Genomic DNA, 18,199 nt, shown 5'->3' on the forward strand with positions numbered 1-18,199 from the left:
TTCCGGCGGGGGCCTTTTCTCTCTTTTCCTCTGCAGGGCCGCGGCGGGAGCGGCTGTGCTGCTAGTCTCTCTGAACTATCCAGCTCCATCCTTGTCGCCTCGGTGACACCCGCACTCGCCGCCAACATGACTGAGCAGATGACACTTCGTGGCACCCTCAAGGGCCACAACGGCTGGGTGACTCAGATCGCCACGACTCCCCAGTTCCCGGACATGATACTGTCCGCCTCTCGAGGTACGAGCTAAGGTGCGGGGCAGAGGATTGAGGAATAGGGGGGTCGCCTGGCGTTGTCAGTGGAGCGCGAGTTGGCTGCTTGGAAAACTCGGTCCGGGTGTGGGTTGCGGTATGCGGCCCCGGCCCTAGGCCTCAGCCAGGACAAGCCCGTGAGACATCCCACTTGGCGGAGATGGAGATCTGTCAGCTCGTGGCTGGCAGGAGGATTGCAGGGTTGGGTTTTATTTCTTGCCCATCTTCTCGCAGGTGTGGCTGAGCGTGCCCAGGAGCCTACGGGGTCGGGCGGGGCTGTGATGACCCCAACATGCCATCTGAGTGCCTGTGCTGAGATCCAGAGGCTGTTTCTGAGCTTCCGCCCGGCCCTGTTCGTAGTGGGTAGTGCATGGACTCCAAGGGAACGTTGTGACTCCAATCTCCTTGCTGGCCCGTGCCTTCCATCCCCCCCACCCCGCGCTCTCGGTTTTTTCATTCTCCAAATTTGGCAGCATTTGGAGGCTTCTCGTGTCTCCCACCGCCCCCCCCCCCCCGCCGCCCACTATTAAAAGTAGTCTGGGGCCAGGATAATGTTTGGCGCTTAATTGGAAAGCTTGCTGAGCCTAACACGTTTCCGTGAAAGCAACCAGTCCCATAGCGTGTAAGGCAGCTTTCCAGCAGCAGTTGTAGGAATCCCATACCCAAGCGGCAGTGTTCATGGTTTAGACCTCAGAGTAGACATAAAAGAGATGGTGAGTTGATCCGAATATTAGAAGAGGACATGCGTAGTCTAATCAAATTCTGCACCCCTGAGTTTAATTTTTGTGGCATTACTTAGTTCTACTTGACTCCTTTCTAAATAGCCAATCGCTTCCCTTGACTAATAACAGCTCTCAGCCTGTGGTTCTCCTCTGCCCTTGAGTGTCTTTAATTTGTTTTCTTGAATCCAGCAATGACCTTGAGGGATCCTGGATTATCAGCAAGTGGCTATGGGATTCCTCACTGGGTTTCTCTCTTAACTTCCCCTAGATAAGACCATCATCATGTGGAAGCTGACAAGGGATGAGACTAACTATGGCATCCCTCAGCGTGCTCTTCGGGGTCATTCCCACTTTGTCAGTGATGTGGTCATCTCCTCAGATGGCCAGTTTGCCCTCTCCGGCTCCTGGGATGGAACCCTTCGTCTCTGGGATCTCACAACGCAAGTAGCTGCTCATTTAACTCCGGGGCAATGGGGAAAAGCTGAGCAGAAATGAGGTAGATGCTGTTGGGACGTGGTTTCCAAGGGACAGTGAGGTTCACTGTGGGAACTGAGAGTACGTAGAGCAGCTGGTTGGGGTTGTTAGATTTCCATCCTTGCTACTTTTAATTAGTTAAGCAGAATTGTTAGGAGTGGGCTGGTTGAGCAGTTTTGCCACACACTGTGGTTGGGAGTAGGCGAGTGTTTGAAGCTGGTTAGCTTGGGAGCTCAGGCTTTGGATCCTCAGGCATAATGGAGGATCCCAGTGATGACAGAACGACATTGTCAGCCAATCCCCACGTGGGAGTGAGGACATGTCCTGCAATTCTGAAGGGATGCCTGTTGTGATCAGACCCATTTCCAGGATCATGTGATTAATGGCAGCCGCAGTGAGACAGGAGCAAGGCCAGGGAAACAGTGTGACGTGGAAGGTGGTTTGTGGCATTTAGAGACTGACCAAGTCTTCCTTCTCAGGGGTACCACCACACGCAGATTTGTAGGACATACCAAGGACGTGCTGAGTGTGGCCTTCTCCTCTGACAACCGGCAGATTGTTTCTGGCTCCCGAGATAAAACTATCAAGCTGTGGAATACTCTGGGTGTATGCAAATATACTGTCCAGGTAACTGTGAAGGCACATGTTCAAGATTCTCTCCTCTTCTTAACCTTGGCAGTATGTGGTGATTTCAGGCCTGGCCTGGACTCTAAAGGGGTTTTGTTAATATTAAGGTTTGGGTTCTGGGGGTATGAATATTTTCCATGTAAGTGAGGGAAGGGGGTGTGGTGGGGTTCTGGTTTCATAGGGACAGGATAGTTTCTCCTGATTGCTTTTCTGTCCTTTGCAGGATGAAAGCCATTCGGAGTGGGTATCTTGTGTCCGATTCTCACCCAATAGCAGCAATCCCATTATTGTCTCCTGTGGCTGGGACAAGCTGGTCAAGGTGAGCGTGGAACCAGGTGTAGGGCCTTTACCAGCCACAGGGTGCTCCCACTGCCTCCCAGGTGGTTCTAACTTTGAAAGCTTTGTCCTTCAGTTGGCTTTTCCTATTGCTGTCTTCTAAGTACAGGTCATTAGTTTTTGAGAACTTGCTGAGGTAGCTAATTAAGCCCAGTGTCCCTCATAAAGCAACACAGAACATTTGTTAATCCTTTTTAATCTTAATTGTCCTTGGGTGTCCCAGATTCTTTGAACCTTTTTGTTACTGATGAATAAAAAATGGCCACCTGTCCTTTGAGCGCTTTTAAATAAGGTGCCGTGCCTTTTTGTCTGCCTTGAGCCCTCCTGACGCCAGTGGATTCAGAGCCAGTATTTTCACCTGTTACTCCCCAATGTCCCAAACCTAGGTATGGAACTTGGCAAACTGCAAGCTGAAAACCAATCACATCGGCCACACGGGCTACCTGAACACTGTAACTGTCTCTCCAGATGGATCCCTCTGCGCTTCTGGAGGGAAGGTATTCAGGAACTGGGAGTTCCTACTCTGTGGGGGACAGTGTTTTAGAAAGAATACTTAGAATAATGAGATAGTTATCCACGAATAAGTATTTCTTAAGATTGCTTTCTAGAAATGACATAAATAAGGCATACTCTTTGAAACAAAAAGATTGTTTTCAGTAAAGCTGATTTCTTGAAGCTATTGATTAGGAGGTTTCAGTTTTCAGAACTAATTGTAGCGATTTACTTAGAAGTTGTCAGGATGTTGCAGGGTTGGTGAGGTTTCCTGGATTAAAGGAAAGGCACTCAAGTAAATACTGGTATTTGAATCATTAGCTTTGGGGACATTTGTTGGCGGGGGAGGGACGGAATTTTGAAACCATTAACATCTGAATAGGTTGCATACTGCTTTGGTCACTCCCTTCTCTTCCCAGGATGGCCAGGCCATGCTGTGGGATCTCAACGAAGGCAAACACCTCTATACACTCGATGGTGGGGACATCATCAATGCTCTGTGCTTCAGTCCTAACCGATACTGGCTCTGTGCTGCCACAGGCCCCAGCATCAAGATCTGGGTGAGTGTGGGCTATAGTTCAGGCTGAGGCACCTGGCTGTATTCTCTGAGCCCTAGCAATGTTGTGAGTTCCTGATTTGTCACGGATGGGATTCAAGCTTCTTGAACCGTGGGGCTATCAGTGGAGATCCAGGAAGAGCAAGTTAACAGCTTCCCATGATTGGAATTTACCGTGGTGGCAGATACTTACCTGCTAAAGGGGATGGCAAATTACAGCGTACTCAGTCTCAGCATAAATGACATGTTGGTCTAGGTTGTTCTGGAGGGGAGGAAGAGAGGCAGTCCTGTGCATTTTTAGGCTGCTCAGCAACATCCTCAGCCTCTTTCCCCGTGCCCTGCACCCAGAGATGCCTGTAGTAGGGTCTATCCTTATCTGGATTATTTTCCTCTTCCTCAGGACTTGGAAGGCAAGATCATTGTAGATGAACTAAAGCAAGAAGTTATCAGTACGAGCAGCAAGGCAGAGCCACCTCAGTGTACCTCTCTGGCCTGGTCTGCTGATGGCCAGGTAAGTAGGTCTCTCCCTAAGTGACCTGGCTTCTACCCTTTCTCTCCCCCTTTATGTCCTTGGTGTATCTTTGACATGAAGTTAAAATGACGAAATTTGCCAGGGTGATTTGGGAGGACCAGATTAGCTGTGTCAGTGAATAGAGTACATGTTCCCACATCAGAAGGTAAATTGATATAGCAGTCAGTGATTACCTGCCTTCAGTTGACACCTTAGATGACTTAACCATTTTACAAAAGTATGACTCCTTAATATACCAGCCATTGTCTTCTCTGGAATACATACCACCTACAACTTGGTGGTTAGAAGACTAGGAATCTTAAAAGAAAGGCCATCCTTATTAGAAATGTAGAGTTCTGTGGCTCTGACATGACCTGTTGCTATCCTTTCTCCCTTGCAGACTCTGTTTGCTGGCTACACAGACAACCTGGTGCGTGTGTGGCAGGTGACCATCGGCACCCGTTAGAAATATGGCAGAGCTTTAGGAATAAAACATTGGTTTTCTGACTTGTAGAAATTGTCTTTCTCTGATAAGCAAAAAAAGCTACTTTGTAATGCTATGCTGTATCACAATATCCTGTGTCTTAGCTATATATCCTCTAGGCCTCCCTTAAGTCTGGAGAAAATGTTCTTCAGGATTAGTAAAACCTCAGTTCTAGCTTCTAACACATAAGAAATAATTGAACAAATAGGTATTGTCATTGCTCAAAGCAGTATTATAAAGGAAGATATTCTGAAATGCCCCAGGTTTTAGGGTAGGCAGTGAGGTTGAGTCTTTTTGTTGGAGATTTTTTAATCCTTCATCTGTGATGAAACCACTCACGAGAAGAACTGCTGCTTAATCATTACTTTTTACTCCTTCCATTGTTGGACATTAAAAATTGTAGAGTGGTCTGCAGGTATTTGTAAATAAGAGTCACAGAAGGCTTTTTTCTCAAATGGTGGAGGAGTAACATGGAACATGTTGATGTAACCTGTACAGATTTTCCATTTCCTTTTCTATCAACTCATAATGGTAATGAGACCTCTCCCGCTTTTATGGTATTTCAACTAGATAAAATGACACAGAGATTATGAAAATGTGAAGATTCTTGGAAAAACCGTAGTCTTAAAGCCTCAAAGCAGTGATCTGCATAAAGCAGGAAACAATCTCAAGTATATTCTAAAAAGAGTTTCAATTTAAAAAAACCTATAGGTCATTCAAATGGGGCTGGGGGATGAGTACCACCATCTGGGAATAAGATCAAACCTGGGAAAGGGGTGACCAGTGCAAAAGGCAAGTTATCAGGGGAAGGTATAATCAGTCCTCAGTTGTTTGGCATTACAGAAGAACTGGCTTACTATGGAGATTGTTTCATCCCTGTTTTGCTCACCTAAAGGAAAGGACTCCACCAAAGAAGCAAATAAACTTTTTATTTCCACAACACAACCCATCTTCCCTTTTCCCCAGGAACATAAATTGACCTCTGTCAAAGTAGAGGACAAAAGCTGACAAGTGACAGAAGGCAAGGGGTTACTAGAAAAATAGATTATACCCAAGGCTCTTCTGGGGATCCAAACCCCTGTCCCCAGGCTCCTGGTCAGGGCTCACCAAATGGAGAGAACTAAAGACATGAAGAGGCTGGAAACTGACACAAGGAACTCCATTGAGCAAAGGGGAAAGGAGCCTGGCAGTGAAAAGACCTGGAGGGTTTGGGTGGGGTGAGCTTTACTCCTAGTTTGAGTGCTGGAAAAAAGGAAGGAGGAGAAAATAATTTATTGGGTGATAAAATGGTATATAGTTTCAATCATGTCAACCATTCCAGAGCTCTCAAGCTAAATTCTGGCCAGTCTATGGAGGTAGAAATTGGGGATGGAAGGAGTTCAGAATCCCTCCTACTTCCCCTGGAGAGTAGACATTTATTACCCAGCTCTACCCTTTCACCCAACCTGCCTCCCCCAAAAAAGCTTCCAAATCCCTTAGCTAAAATGTGCATCAGAAAATGGAATGGGAGCAGACCTGTGTCTTGCCCAAGTACCCCCAGCCTGAGAACTGACAAGGTAGAAGAGCAGGGAAAGGGAAGTTAAGTAATGGAGTTAAATCTCCCCTCATCCCCTACTCAAATGCAGACCCCTAGGTGGATAGAGGGAAGGAAAACCAGGCAGCTGTTCTCATCAGGGACCCATGCAGACCTGTTGGACAGACATTGCAGGTGAGAGAAGGCTGAGCTGCAGGCCAGGAGGGTTCTTTAGGCTCCTAGAGGGAGAAGCGGGCCTGGGTCAAAGGGGAGCAGGAAGCAACAAACAGTGGAAGGAGCCTTTGAGCCCCCAAACTTATGGGCCACCCTCCACCACCACCCGCCCCCCAAGTGCTAACCAGAGGGGCCCCTGCGGGTGGCAGGCTAATCAAGGGCAGAGCTTGATACGGGTGCCCTTGGAGAGCACCCGAAAGAAAGGGAAGACACGCTCGCCCAGGAAAGCAGCTGAGAAGGTATGCACGTGGGCTAGAGTCTCCGCATTGTAGAAGCCCAGGCGCCCAGCCTCATAGTCCAGGTACACGCCAAAGCGCCGTGGTTTCTCACTTGGGCTCAGCAGTGTCTGCTCCGTTGAGCTCTGTGCCTGGTAGCGTTTCCCGTTGGTGCCCACACACCACACTTCCCTCTGGAGCAGGGGCTGTTGGGGTAGGTGGAGCCGGCGGCGGCGATGGTGATGGCGTGAGGAGCTGGCATCCCCGCTGCCCACAGAGGACCCCCCAGAGCCCACCTTCTCCTTATGATGGGTCGATTCACGGGCAGCGCCCACCGCCCAGCCCCGCCGCCCGCCCACCTCTACCTCCCAGTAGTGCCGGCCAGAGCGGAAGCCTTGGGCCCCCAAAACGCAGCAGTCGGCTGAGAAGCGCTTGGAATGGTCAGCAACCTCCTGCCGCCGCTCTGCCAGGCGGACCCCCCGGCGGTCAGGGGACAGCATCAGAGCTGGGTGAGCCGTGTCAGGGTCCAGCGTCAGGTCCACTTGGGGCGGTGGGGGGGGGGGGGGGACAAATACGCCAGAACAACTGAACAAAAGAACAACTTTTTCCCCATCAGTAGCCAACTCTTAAGATTCAGCCTCTCCTGCTGTCTACCCCTTGCCTCCCTCCCTCCCAGGCTTCCAGGTGTCCTCACCCCACCCCATCCTAAAAGCCAGACTTGAGTTTCTATGGCCTCCACTTCTTGTTTCCAGGACACTGGACAGGTCTAACCTCTGGCCCTGGCTCTTCTTGCTACCCACCCCTCCCCCCCACCCCCACCCCCTACCTGGTCTAGATAAAAGCTACTCTTGGCTTGAGGCCCCTACCTGTATGCAGCTCCACTTCAGCCCCAACCCCCCCCCCCACCCCGCTCAGAACCCAATCAGAACTCAATCTCAGGTTTGTAAAGGGAAAGGCAAAGGAAGGTCATAGAAGTGACCTCCCTACCTCGGGCAGCCTGACAGAACATCCGGCTCATTTTCCTCACGATGGCATCTGTCAAGAAGTCATGGCTATGGGGTTGACACGGGTCAGGGGACCAGACCTCTGGGGGCTGCAGCTGTACCTCTTCACACCTAGAGGAAGGGGACCGGGCAGGGGGTGGGACCATGATATTCCCAGAGGGAAGAGCAAAAGCTGAGGGGAAGGAGAGGAGGGTCCAGGAGGCAGAAACTCAGGTCCTGGGGAAGGAAGGAAAGGAGCGGGATATCCAAGAAAGGTAGGGATGGGGAACCAGATGCCACTGGGTCACAGAGGAAAAGGGTGGCAACACACCTATTGAAAGTCTCCTTGATGTCCTGGGAATAACAGAAACAAAAAGAGGGAGAGGGAAAAAGAGACAAAGAGAGAGTCAGCTGCACAGAGACAGCTCCTTTCTCCCAATCTGATTCCAGCCAGAGAAAGGACTGAACTTGAACAGGGAGTAAGAAAAAGCATCCTCAAGGCCCTCAATAAGCGTATGTCTATCTCAATCATCCCTATGCCTCAGCACACCTAATTCATCTCAATTTGTTACGAGACCAGTAACAGAATTTTCAACCCCAGTAAAAGAATTTTCACAACATGACTTGTGAATCTTTTTCAGGATATCTCGTCAAAAATTCTTTCCTCAACTCTCCTTTAAAACCCTCATTCTACAATTGAATCTTCTTTCTTTTCACTGGGTATAATCACATGCACACCACATTTGGCATTAACTCTGTCCCCAGCCTCAAAAAACCTTTTGGTCTTAGGTTAAATCATTGTGGGGTCCTCTCAACGAGGAGAGAGGCAGCTCTGAACAGATGTTTGGTAAGCACTGCCTGACAGAGCAAATAGGGGTTTTGGGGAGAAGGGGTGATAAAGAAGGGGACACTGCTCACCTGGAGCAGCCGCAGGCCCCCCTGCTGGCTCCGCTCCTGGGCCTCAGCCAGCAGGCGGCTCAGCTGGGCAGCCTGCTCTGCCAGGCGGCTGGCTGCTGCTCCTGCACGCCCTAGCTGGGCTTCATGCATCTCTCGGAGGCGCCGCTCCAACCCTGCCTGCTCTTCAGCCAGAAACCGTGTCAGCCGCCCGAACTCCGAGGCCACAGCTGCCAGCTCTGACTTCATCTGGCTCTGGGATGATGCAAAGGGGATGGTGGATACCACCTCAACACACAGAAACATAAACTTCCAATTTTGCAACTGCTGCCCCTCAACCAAGGTAACGGAGCCCTACATCCCAAATGGAAAGAGGCCCCTGTCCCCTTCCCCACCTCCCAGCCTTACCAGGCACCACTCCCACACCCCCAGCACACTGGTCTCAAACTCAACTCAAACTCAAACTCAAACTCAACAATTTCCGTCTGCAACTTATCTCCACCCTGGCTAACTAACTTCATTCATCTTTCTCGTCTAAGTTTAAAGATATTCCTAGAGAGAAGCCTTCCCTCCCCTCCAGATCTAAATCAGGACCACCCCCATAAGTATCCTTGTATATGATGGCATTAATCTTAATTTAAAATGTTATGTTTACATTGAAGTATCTTTTAACATCCTTTACCACCACTGCATAATCTCTGTTTACCACAAGGTCCTCAGACCCTGGAAGAGCACCAACCACAAAGTAGGTACTTAGTAAGAACTTTTTGAAATGAATGAATAAAAAATTCAGGAATCAGGGCGCCTGGGTGGCTCAGTGGGTTAAGCCGCTGCCTTCGGCTCAGGTCATGATCTCAGGGTCCTGGGATCGAGTCCCGCATCGGGCTCTCTGCTCAGCAGGGAGCCTGCTTCCCTCTCTCTCTCTCTGCCTGCCTCTCCATCTACTTGTGATTTCTCTCTGTCAAATAAATAAATAAAATCTTTAAAAAAAAAAAATTCAGGAATCAAGATGTCAAGTTAAGATCTTGACTATACCACTAATGACCTGAGAAAAGTCACTTAATCCTTCTAAATCAGGAATCTAGTGAACTTTTCCTATAAACGGCCAAATAATATTTTACATTTTAACAGCCAAGAGGCAAAATCATGGGCATCATGGTGTAGGTACTTCTAAATGTAATGACAGAAAACTGCTCACTCTCATCCCATTTGCCTGGGCTGGCGACTCTTAGATAAAGGCATGCTTTCCACCCATCAGCTAGAGACATTCTTGGGACATAGTATAGCAAGCCAGAGAGGGGAAAGGAAGTTCTGACTGACCAAGGGAGTGAAGGAAGTCAGTTTCACCCTCTGTCCCAGAGACACTCAAATCCTGACATCATCTCTCTGTAACCCAGGACCCCAGAAATCACAATCTGAGTATCTGACTAGAGGAAAGAGGACTCCCAGACTGATTCCACCACTTGGTCCCTGGCAGTCACCAGCAGCACAGTTCCTAATATGTAGGTGCAAAAAATAAGCAAAAGCCCTAGAAAGCGGCAAGACCCCTCACTGGCCAGGGCAGTAGGCACGGGAGAGATGAGGGAAGAGGCCTGGTCTCCAAAGCTCAGTGCCAAGGCATTCTCAGTGCTTGCTGACCTTACAAAAACGGGTACAGAGTTGGGGGTGAGGGGTTGATATTAGGGGGAAAAATATCAAAAAATACTCTTTGGGGAGAGGTGCTCAAGAGAAACAGCTGAGAAACACTGAACTAGAAAAGACAGTCTCTGCCATGCTAACAGTCACAAATTCCTATCCTCCATTAAACACCCTGGTCCCCCCTCTCTTGCTCAGAACTTCTCTGATGGCTGTTACATGGATTTTCCTTGCTCACTTCTGCCCTCTGTGCTATCTGGTGTGGTGGGGACTGGGCCTGGAGCAAGGTGTCTGGTTGGTAAGCCTGCTTTTTTGCAGCCCTGGGCCAGGGACCCAACCTCTCCTCACCAGGCCTGCTACCACTCTATTTTGGAACCTACGAACAAACACTCTACTATGCAAAGCCCCTATCTCTTCCAGATCCTAAGAATATGTCTACTTCTCTCCCAGGCCTCGGCTGCCCCTCTTCAGGGAATCTAGCCACCACTCTTGAGCATAGGCAGCCTATAGGCATTCCCTGCCCTGATTACAGAGCCAGTCAGCCCTATCAAGGACATTCACCCACCTTCAGCTCTGTCACCCGCCTCTCCTCCTTGGCCTTCATCTTCTGCACAGCCTCTAGGTGCTTCCTCAGTGGTTCCACATGCCCCTGCAGTTTGGCCTGAGGGAATGGGAAAGGAAGGTTAGAGGCCTGGGATAGGAGAGGCACCTGCTTTCAGTGCCCATCTGCCCCATCCTCCCTGCAGTGCACTGGGGCCCAACGCCTGATCCCCAACACAGGTACCAAATAAGCATCATCCTCTCTTCCTCCCCTTTCTTCTCTTGATGACAAATGCCTCCAATACTCTGCCTGTACCCTGTAGAGAAGCCATGTACAGAACCCCAGATTCTCTAAAAGTAAGATCCTGAGGACTACAGAGCTCCATACTCAGAGTTGGGATGGACCTGGCTTGAAGCCCTCATCACATGAAGTCCTCCTGTATGATGTTCCTGCCTATGGTCCCTTCCCCCTCATTAGCAATCTTCCTTATAACTTTCATCTCTAAAAAACTTCTCTGACAATTTTGTTCTTGTCCTAAAGATCCTTCCATGGTTCTCCACCATCTGCAAAATATGAGGCACTCATTGCCTCTACGTTTCTAGCCTCCTCTCCTACACTTCACCCTTTCTAATACAGACTCTTAGTTTTAGCCACATAAAACTGTCTTTTCCTGATGTAATTCTGTATCTTTATCCATGCTGCTCCCTCTACCTGGGATTGCCTTTCTCCATTTGGCCCAAGGCATTCTTCCTTTAAAACCTAGCTACCCGGCCATGGTCCAGATCCTCCCTGCCCCCACTTCCTGTCACCCCAAGGAACATGAATATAACCTTTTTAATACTTCTGAGGCACTGTAATGATTTTTAAGTATGCTTCCCCCAAGACACAGGGATTCCTGGGGGCAGGGGACCCACATGATTTCTATGCCTCTCTGTCCATTTCTCTCCCACTCACTTACTAAATGAAAAACAAAAACCCTCTCTTCCTCTGGTTTTAATCTTCACAGCCAATATGCATTGAGCTCTATGTTCCAATCATTTGTAACAGAATCTTTTTTCTTTAAAAGACTGTTAGAGACCAGAGATGGGCCCAACCTGTTTTCTTCCCTTTTCAATGTCTCCTACTACTTCTGCCTTTCTCTCTCCTTTCCTTGAGAGGCAGTACAGGGCAGAAGAGCTTAAGTCTAGACTCCAATCTAAACCTGAATGTATCCAAGTGACCTGATGCAAGCTACACTTCAAGTTTCCTCACCTTACACGGGAATTGGTAATAACAGAATCTACCTAATGGACAGTATGCTTCACACAGTCTGGCATGTACCAAAGATCAGTAACTGTTATCTAGTATTCTCTACCTATGTCTAAGCTGCCAATGACAACCTGATAATGACCCTTGAACTAAAGGGGTTACTGACCCACAGTACAACAGGCAGTTGTTGCACAGGATAAGTGGTTGTAGAAAAAACTACATTAAAAATATTACAAGCAGGGGCACCTGGGTGGCTCAGTGGATTAAAGCCTCTGCCTTCGGCTCAGGTCATGATCCTAGGGTCCTGGGATCAAGCCCCACATCGGACTCTCTGCTCAGCAGGGAGCCTGCTTCCTCCTCTCTCTCTCTCTCTGCCTGCCTCTCAGCCTACTTGTGATCTCTGTCTGTCAAATAAATAAATAAAAATCTTAAAAAATATATATTACAAGCAATCACTAACATGAAAGTAGCATGAACTACAAAAAAATGTCTTTTCATACTGATGAGGGAGCAGGAGGCTGGCTGAGGACAAAGTAAGAGCTGGCGCCTTGCACCCCCCCCCTTCATCCGCTCCCCTCCATATGTGTGGCATTCCTCAGGCACCCCTGACTGCCATAAAATGATAAATAGTTAACTTGCTGAGATCACAATCCTGCAAGACAGGAGTCTCCCTTGGTTTGCAAATGTCCTTGAGATTACAACAAAGAAGTTACCTTATCAATAGCCCAATTTCCAGGGACACAGAACTCAGTTCCTCAAGCCCTAATGTCACCCTCCCCTCCATGAAAAACGGAAGGAGGTGGAGGTAGAAGGAAAAGTAAATAAAGTTAAATTTCTTCTAAACCTAAATCTCATTAACAAGGATGCTTGATAGCAGGAATGTAACATTCCACCAGACTTCCAATTGTCTTTACTTGATAGTGACCAGGCCTTCAATATCCTGATAGTATTCTTTGCCCCAATAGCCCTTCTGAACACCCCTTTGTCCTCACCTACCCAACTCCTGTGTATATAACCAGCCACTCCTCACAACCCGGGGCAGCAGCTCTTCCTGCCCACGGGTCCTGTCCCCGTGCTTTAATAAACCACCATTTTGCACCAAAGATGTCTTAAGAATTCTTTCTTTAGTCATCAGCTCCGAACCTCACCCCACCGAACCTGACTTAGGTTCTGGGACTTCATCAATACTACTTTCTACTTTTCTCCAAATCTACTCAGAATTTATGATGCTTAAATTTCTCATTTAATATTTTTCCTAAATACTGGAAAATTGACAAAAAATTGATAAGCACAAATCCAAACAGAGTACTATTTAAGAAAAATTATCATGGGCTTTCAACTTTTTAGGAGCTTTATTTAAACATCATTTGTATTATTACCTATTCAATAAAGAAATACTTCTACAAAACAACACTGTTTCAAGCTAGTGCTAGTTAATGTACATATTTGAAAAGGATTAACTATCTGCCCATAACATAGCCTGTAAATTAGAAAAGGAATCACTCGATTTAGTTCTATATAGTAAAACTTATGTATTTACATTTGCTGATCAGTTAATGGCAGATTATTTGCATCTCTATGGCCTCCTCAAACTGCAGAGCCCTACTGGGCTGGCATACAACAGATGTGGCTAACACAAATTAAAATCCAGTTTCAGAAGCTCTTCAGAAGAGTCCTGTAGGAGGAGGGTGGAGAAGGGGTGGAACACCCATGAATAGTCCACCCCAAGATTCAGTTAACAAACTGACGGTCCATTGATGTGTATGGTTAACTAGGAGCCAAAAAAAAAAAAAGAGGTAAAAAAGGACAAAAGGAGATCACAACCTTCCCCAATAATGCAGGGTTTAAAAAACAGGTGATGTTACCAATGCAGTGATTCCCATGCTACACTGGGCTTTCTTAAAGATATTCTGATATTCTCCCTGTCTCTGTCTCAGAATCTCGAGGGGTAGGGCCCACTGTACTTTTGAAAACTCCCCCAGTAACTGGGACAATCACTGCGTGGAAGAAACAGTTACTTGTCATGAAAGGATTTTAGGTTTTTGTCTTAGCTGTACTACTCATAGCTGAGAAGTTCTAGACTGGTTACTCTAAAATGAGGGTAATGATAAGATTACCTAAATGAGGTTACTGTGTGAGATGATACAAAAACATGGGTCATAACCCAAAAACGTTCTGCACATGGGAGCTACGCTCTCTTTCTCCTGGACTCACTATTTCAAACCCATCCCAGCTTTCACTAAGTATTACTGTTTGTGCTGGCTGTCTTATAGGTAGATCTTCACTTATATCCCCAAAGACTGAAGGCCAGAAGTATGGTGCAAAGTATTAACCAAACTAGAATCAGACTCTAAGAAGTCACATGTCAGGAAAGTCAAACAAGACATCTAAATGGTGGTGACACTGTTAACAGTATGCAGGGGCACAGGCACAGGGGAGGGGGATCATAACCAAGTCCATCACTTACTAATAACTGTGTGGCCCTGTGTATATTACTTAAATCTGTTTCCTAATCTGTAAAACAGGGATAGAAACTATATCAACTTACACGATTGTTTTGAGTTTTAAATGAGACAGTCCATGAAAAGTGCTTAGTACAGTTCCTGGTGTACATCATAAGTTAACTGTTCAGTAAAAATTAACTTTTAATCCTGGAGAAATTAGAGTTCCAAAACTTTCAGAGATGCCTGAGTGAATATTCGCAAGTGCAGAGCCCAGTCTTCTGACTTAAGAAGCATCTCCCTTTTCCCTGCGTTCTCAGGAAAGGTAAGTTCTAGTCAGTACATTAGACTGATGCAGATCCAGCAAAAGTCCGTGAGGAGAAACAAGCCCTATCAGGGGTTAGGTGAGAAGCCCATCAAACGGCAAGTGCAGAGTATCTGGGGTATGACACTAGTAATCATTTCTACATTCCTGCTCCTTAAGGCACTTTCTTTTTCCTTGAGGTCCCAAGTCCTTCCCAACTCTAGGGGTCTGAGTCAAGGACAGAGTGAAGACTCATCCAGAGGAAAATCAGACTGGTGGTAAAGCCTGAGGAGCCTGTCACCTGCACTCCTATACTTAAGAGACACTGGAAATGGGAAACAGGAGTGCTTTCCCTAAGAGATGCAACCCAATGATATGTTATCACCTGGGCTTTGCCCAATTTCTTTTGAGGAAGCCAATCTTCCTGGTCTTCACTGTTCTGCTGTCTGTGAGCAGGATCCTTCTCAGTCTAACCCACCTTGAGGCCAGTGAAGTGCTAAGAAAAGGAGAATCAGAGCACCAGGGCTTGAAGTTCTGGGGTTAGGAGGGGACATGTTTCCTTTTCCCAGCTCCTCTTTCTTCCTCTCCACCCCCACTCAGCTCCCATCCTCTACTTCTCTCACCTTATACTCCTGCACCACCTCCTCCAACGGCACCACGCTGTGCTGTTTGTGGCTCCTGGATTCTCGGCACACCACACAGATGGCCTCTTCATCCACCTCGCAGAAGAGCTTCAGGGCTTCCTGGTGTTTGGGACAAATGCCCTGCTCGCTCCCACGGCTCCCTCGACCAGGAGTTGGGTGCATCTGCCGAATCACCTGGACCATGTTGGCCAGCTGCAGGTTGGGGCGGAAACTCCGCCTGGGAAAGCTCTTTCGGCACTGGGGGCAGGTGAAGCACCTCCGAGGGGCTGGAGGTGGGGGCAGTGGGGTGACGGGGTCTAGCTCTTCTTCCTCGTCCTCCTCCAGCACTTCCTCCTCGTCCTCCTCATCCTCCCCTCTCAGATCCTCCTCCATGTCCCCCAAGTAGTAGTCCAAATCTTCCTCCTCGTCCTCCTCCTCCCACACGTAGTCCATGTTGTCCCAGTTGGACCCTCCCATGCCACTGGTCCAGAACACACCCTCCTCTTCCTCCTCGACCTCCTCCTCCATGTCGCCCTCATAGTCTTCATCCCGCATGGGGGTGTCCCACCCCCCACCGGCCCCCACAGCCTCCACTTCCTCCTCCTCTCCGTCCTCCTCTTCCTCCTCCCGGTCCAACTCCTCTCTGTCCTCCTCATCCTCCCCTCCCCACAACTGGGTTACACACACTCGGCAGAAGTTGTGCCCGCAGCCGATGGACACGGGGTCCGTGAAGTAATCGAGGCAGATGGCGCACACCGCCTCCTCCTGAAGGGTCTGCACAGGGTTGGGTGCCATGGCAACGGCAGCCATCTTAGTGTCCAGTCAGCCAGTGTAGATGGGCGGTGGGGGGGGCGGGGGGCGGGGGTCTTCCCTCTCAGACGCCCTGACGACCCGGCCCCACCCCCACCCCGCCTCTCCACACCTTGCCTCAAGCGCGGACAGAGGAAGGTCCTCCCGACAACCCACCCCTCCACACAGAGTTCCCTACTCCTAGACGACAACCGTGTCTCTGCGAGTAGAGGGGACAGAGCTCAGCGTTAAAGCCAAGTCCCTCAGGTGGCCCTGAGTGCAAATCTGTCCCAACGTTCCCTTGGCCTCCTCATAAACCCCCGCCCCTCCTCACTTCCTGGCTCCGCCCCCTCACTTCCGGTCCTCCTTCCAACACTTCCGGTGTCTGCGAGTCTCCTAAGCTCGCGAGTTCCCTCCGCGGTAGCGCTACGCCCCCTTCTTTCCTCCCGGGCCCCCGGGCGACAGGAAACGGCGAGGAGACGCTCTAGCAGGCACACGGGAACAGGGCGGGAGGGCTAGAACGATGGAGGCCCACGTCTCTGTAATATGAAGGAGCAGGGAACGCGGACGACCTGGAAGAACCGGCCTCCCCCATCCCCCGCCACTGGAGGCAAACTTCGGGGAACGGCGGAAGCGCTTAGCGGCCGTTCGCTCTCGGTGCCGTGACCGCGTCGGCCGGGCGCCATTCTACTAACCGAACACGGAGGACTGCACCAGGGACTCCCCACAACCGATTCCGGAAGCGGAGGGGCGGGTCCCGTTGAGCATCCTCAAGTACTTCCGGCCCTTCTAGGCCGCGGACTTTGATGTTTAGGAACTCAGTTCCTCGGAGACGGCTTGGGGCGGGGATCGGAGTCCTTGCCCATCTTCCCTCAGCCAGTGGGCGTTTCCACACGCGGTTGAGGAACTGCCTTGCGCTCGCTGCCGTATCGTTCAGACGAGTCGTCCAACTGCTCCTCCGTAAAGGAGGAGCGAAATCATGACCTGAACATTCACACAGTGGAACACTCTTTAGCTGTAGAAAGGGAATCCTCTTCAGGATATGTCGTGAGGTGAGGAAAGCGAGGTGCTGAGAAGTGTCATGCTGCCGTGTGCAACACGGGACAGGGTGTAGGGTGTATCTGGTAACTTTGTCGTCCTGCGTTTGCTCATGTAAAGGGCACGCTTTCCTGTTACAGGGTTTTGTGAAATTAGAGTCACCGTCATTTCAAAGTGGTTAGCAGGTTGCTAAGCGCACGGTGGGTGAGTTCGGGGCCGTCGGTTCATTCGATGAAGCTCGGCGCTGGGCGCCACGCACGCCCGGTGCCCACACCGCCTCGAGGTGTGCGTGCGCGCGGCCCAGCCTGAGGGCAGGACGTCAAACCGGGTTTGCGGTGCTCAGTTTATCCGAGAGGCTCCCGTCCAGGCTGCGGGACTGTGTGACTAAAAGTGCCGCTTTGGGACTCAGGGCGTCTCTTTGGGGCGACCGAAACAATGCCCGAGGCTTCTGAAGAATTTCTCCTTTAATGAAACAAGACAGGGAAGCCTGCAGGGGCAGTGACAGGAGCGTCCTTCGCGGGCCGACTTCCCGGGGAGCGCCGGCCGCCGCCGCGGGATGCCCGGACTGGGCGTGCGCGCTACTCACCGGGTCCTGGAGGCGCTTTGCCGCCCGTGTTGATGCGCCCGGAGGACGTCCGCTTCCTCAGAAGGGTGGCCGAACACGCCCGAACCAGCAGTGCTCGTGGGTGAGCAATCAGACGAGGCCGTACCAGGAGAAGTGTGGCCGCGAGCCCCGAACACAGCTCGGCCGCCGGCGCAGGGAACCCCTGCTGCTGGGAAATCCAGGCTTCGCTCAATCGGGTCTCTCCCGACCCTGTGTAGCTTCAGGGTGGTGTTTGCTAGAACGCCCTGCTGTCGGTTTCCGTAGTGTAGTGGTTATCACGTTCGCCTCACACGCGAAAGGTCCCCGGTTCGAAACCGGGCGGAAACAACTTTTAGTCTGCAGTCACTTCGCGCCCCTCATGCACCCCAAGGAGGGGAGGGCTGGGATCACGCAGAGGAGAGGACGTGTGTACGTCTCCCTCTTTTTCTTGTTGGGAGACAGGCAGTAAAACGGGACAGTGCGGAGCGCGTCCTCCATAAATGCTCCCATGTAAACTGAGGCTCCCTCCTCAGCTGATCTCGCTCTTCCCCCGCAAGCGTGCGCAGAGCCTCCTCTCCGGGGTTGGGGCAGCCTTATCGTCGGCTTCTCTAGTCCTAGTCACGAGGACGGTCGGGCACACAGTAAGTGCTCCATATTTGCCTCCTCCCTGGTGAGCATTTCAGTCTTCTGGGATAGAGCAGGAGACCCT

At 49.9% G+C, this 18,199-nt stretch overlaps 2 protein-coding genes and 3 non-coding genes across 14 annotated transcripts; 4 read left to right on the forward strand and 1 right to left on the reverse strand.

Moving 5' to 3' along the window:
• Window positions 1-4: 4 nt before the first annotated feature.
• RACK1 (receptor for activated C kinase 1) lies at window positions 5-4,478 on the forward strand. The gene is made up of 8 exons (XM_004780199.3): window positions 5-235; window positions 1,238-1,409; window positions 1,923-2,070; window positions 2,294-2,389; window positions 2,793-2,903; window positions 3,318-3,458; window positions 3,855-3,965; window positions 4,366-4,478. Exons 1-8 carry the CDS (start codon window positions 127-129, stop codon window positions 4,429-4,431), a joined length of 954 nt encoding a protein of 317 aa, XP_004780256.2. The 5' UTR covers window positions 5-126; the 3' UTR covers window positions 4,432-4,478.
• On the forward strand, window positions 520-587 carry LOC123388916. The gene has a single exon (XR_006603437.1). It is a non-coding gene; the product is annotated as a small nucleolar RNA SNORD95 (small nucleolar RNA).
• LOC123388915 lies at window positions 1,708-1,785 on the forward strand. The gene has a single exon (XR_006603436.1). It is a non-coding gene; the product is annotated as a small nucleolar RNA SNORD96 family (small nucleolar RNA).
• Window positions 4,479-5,361: 883 nt separating the features above from the next.
• Window positions 5,362-18,192, reverse strand: TRIM41 (tripartite motif containing 41). Of its 10 annotated transcripts, none has more exons than XM_004780209.3 (8): window positions 15,081-18,184; window positions 10,489-10,584; window positions 8,313-8,576; window positions 7,726-7,748; window positions 7,399-7,526; window positions 6,777-6,952; window positions 6,138-6,201; window positions 5,362-5,691 (listed from the first exon to the last, which is right to left on the reverse strand). In XM_004780209.3, exons 1-8 carry the CDS (start codon window positions 15,888-15,890, stop codon window positions 5,570-5,572), a joined length of 1,683 nt encoding a protein of 560 aa, XP_004780266.1. In that variant the 5' UTR covers window positions 15,891-18,184; the 3' UTR covers window positions 5,362-5,569. The 10 variants fall into 10 exon arrangements, 8 of the variants coding, with proteins under 8 accessions (XP_004780266.1, XP_004780265.1, XP_004780267.1 ...); XM_004780208.3 differs by having other exon boundaries at window positions 6,771-6,952; XM_004780210.3 differs by having other exon boundaries at window positions 8,313-8,543; window positions 15,081-18,171.
• Window positions 17,766-17,838, forward strand: TRNAV-CAC. The gene has a single exon. It is a non-coding gene; the product is annotated as a tRNA-Val (tRNA).
• Window positions 18,193-18,199: the final 7 nt, after the last annotated feature.

This window comes from Mustela putorius, unplaced genomic scaffold (assembly GCF_011764305.1).
Source record: "Mustela putorius furo isolate JIRA1106 unplaced genomic scaffold, ASM1176430v1.1 tig00003923_pilon_pilon_pilon, whole genome shotgun sequence".
NCBI classification, from domain to species: Eukaryota; Metazoa; Chordata; class Mammalia; order Carnivora; family Mustelidae; genus Mustela; species Mustela putorius.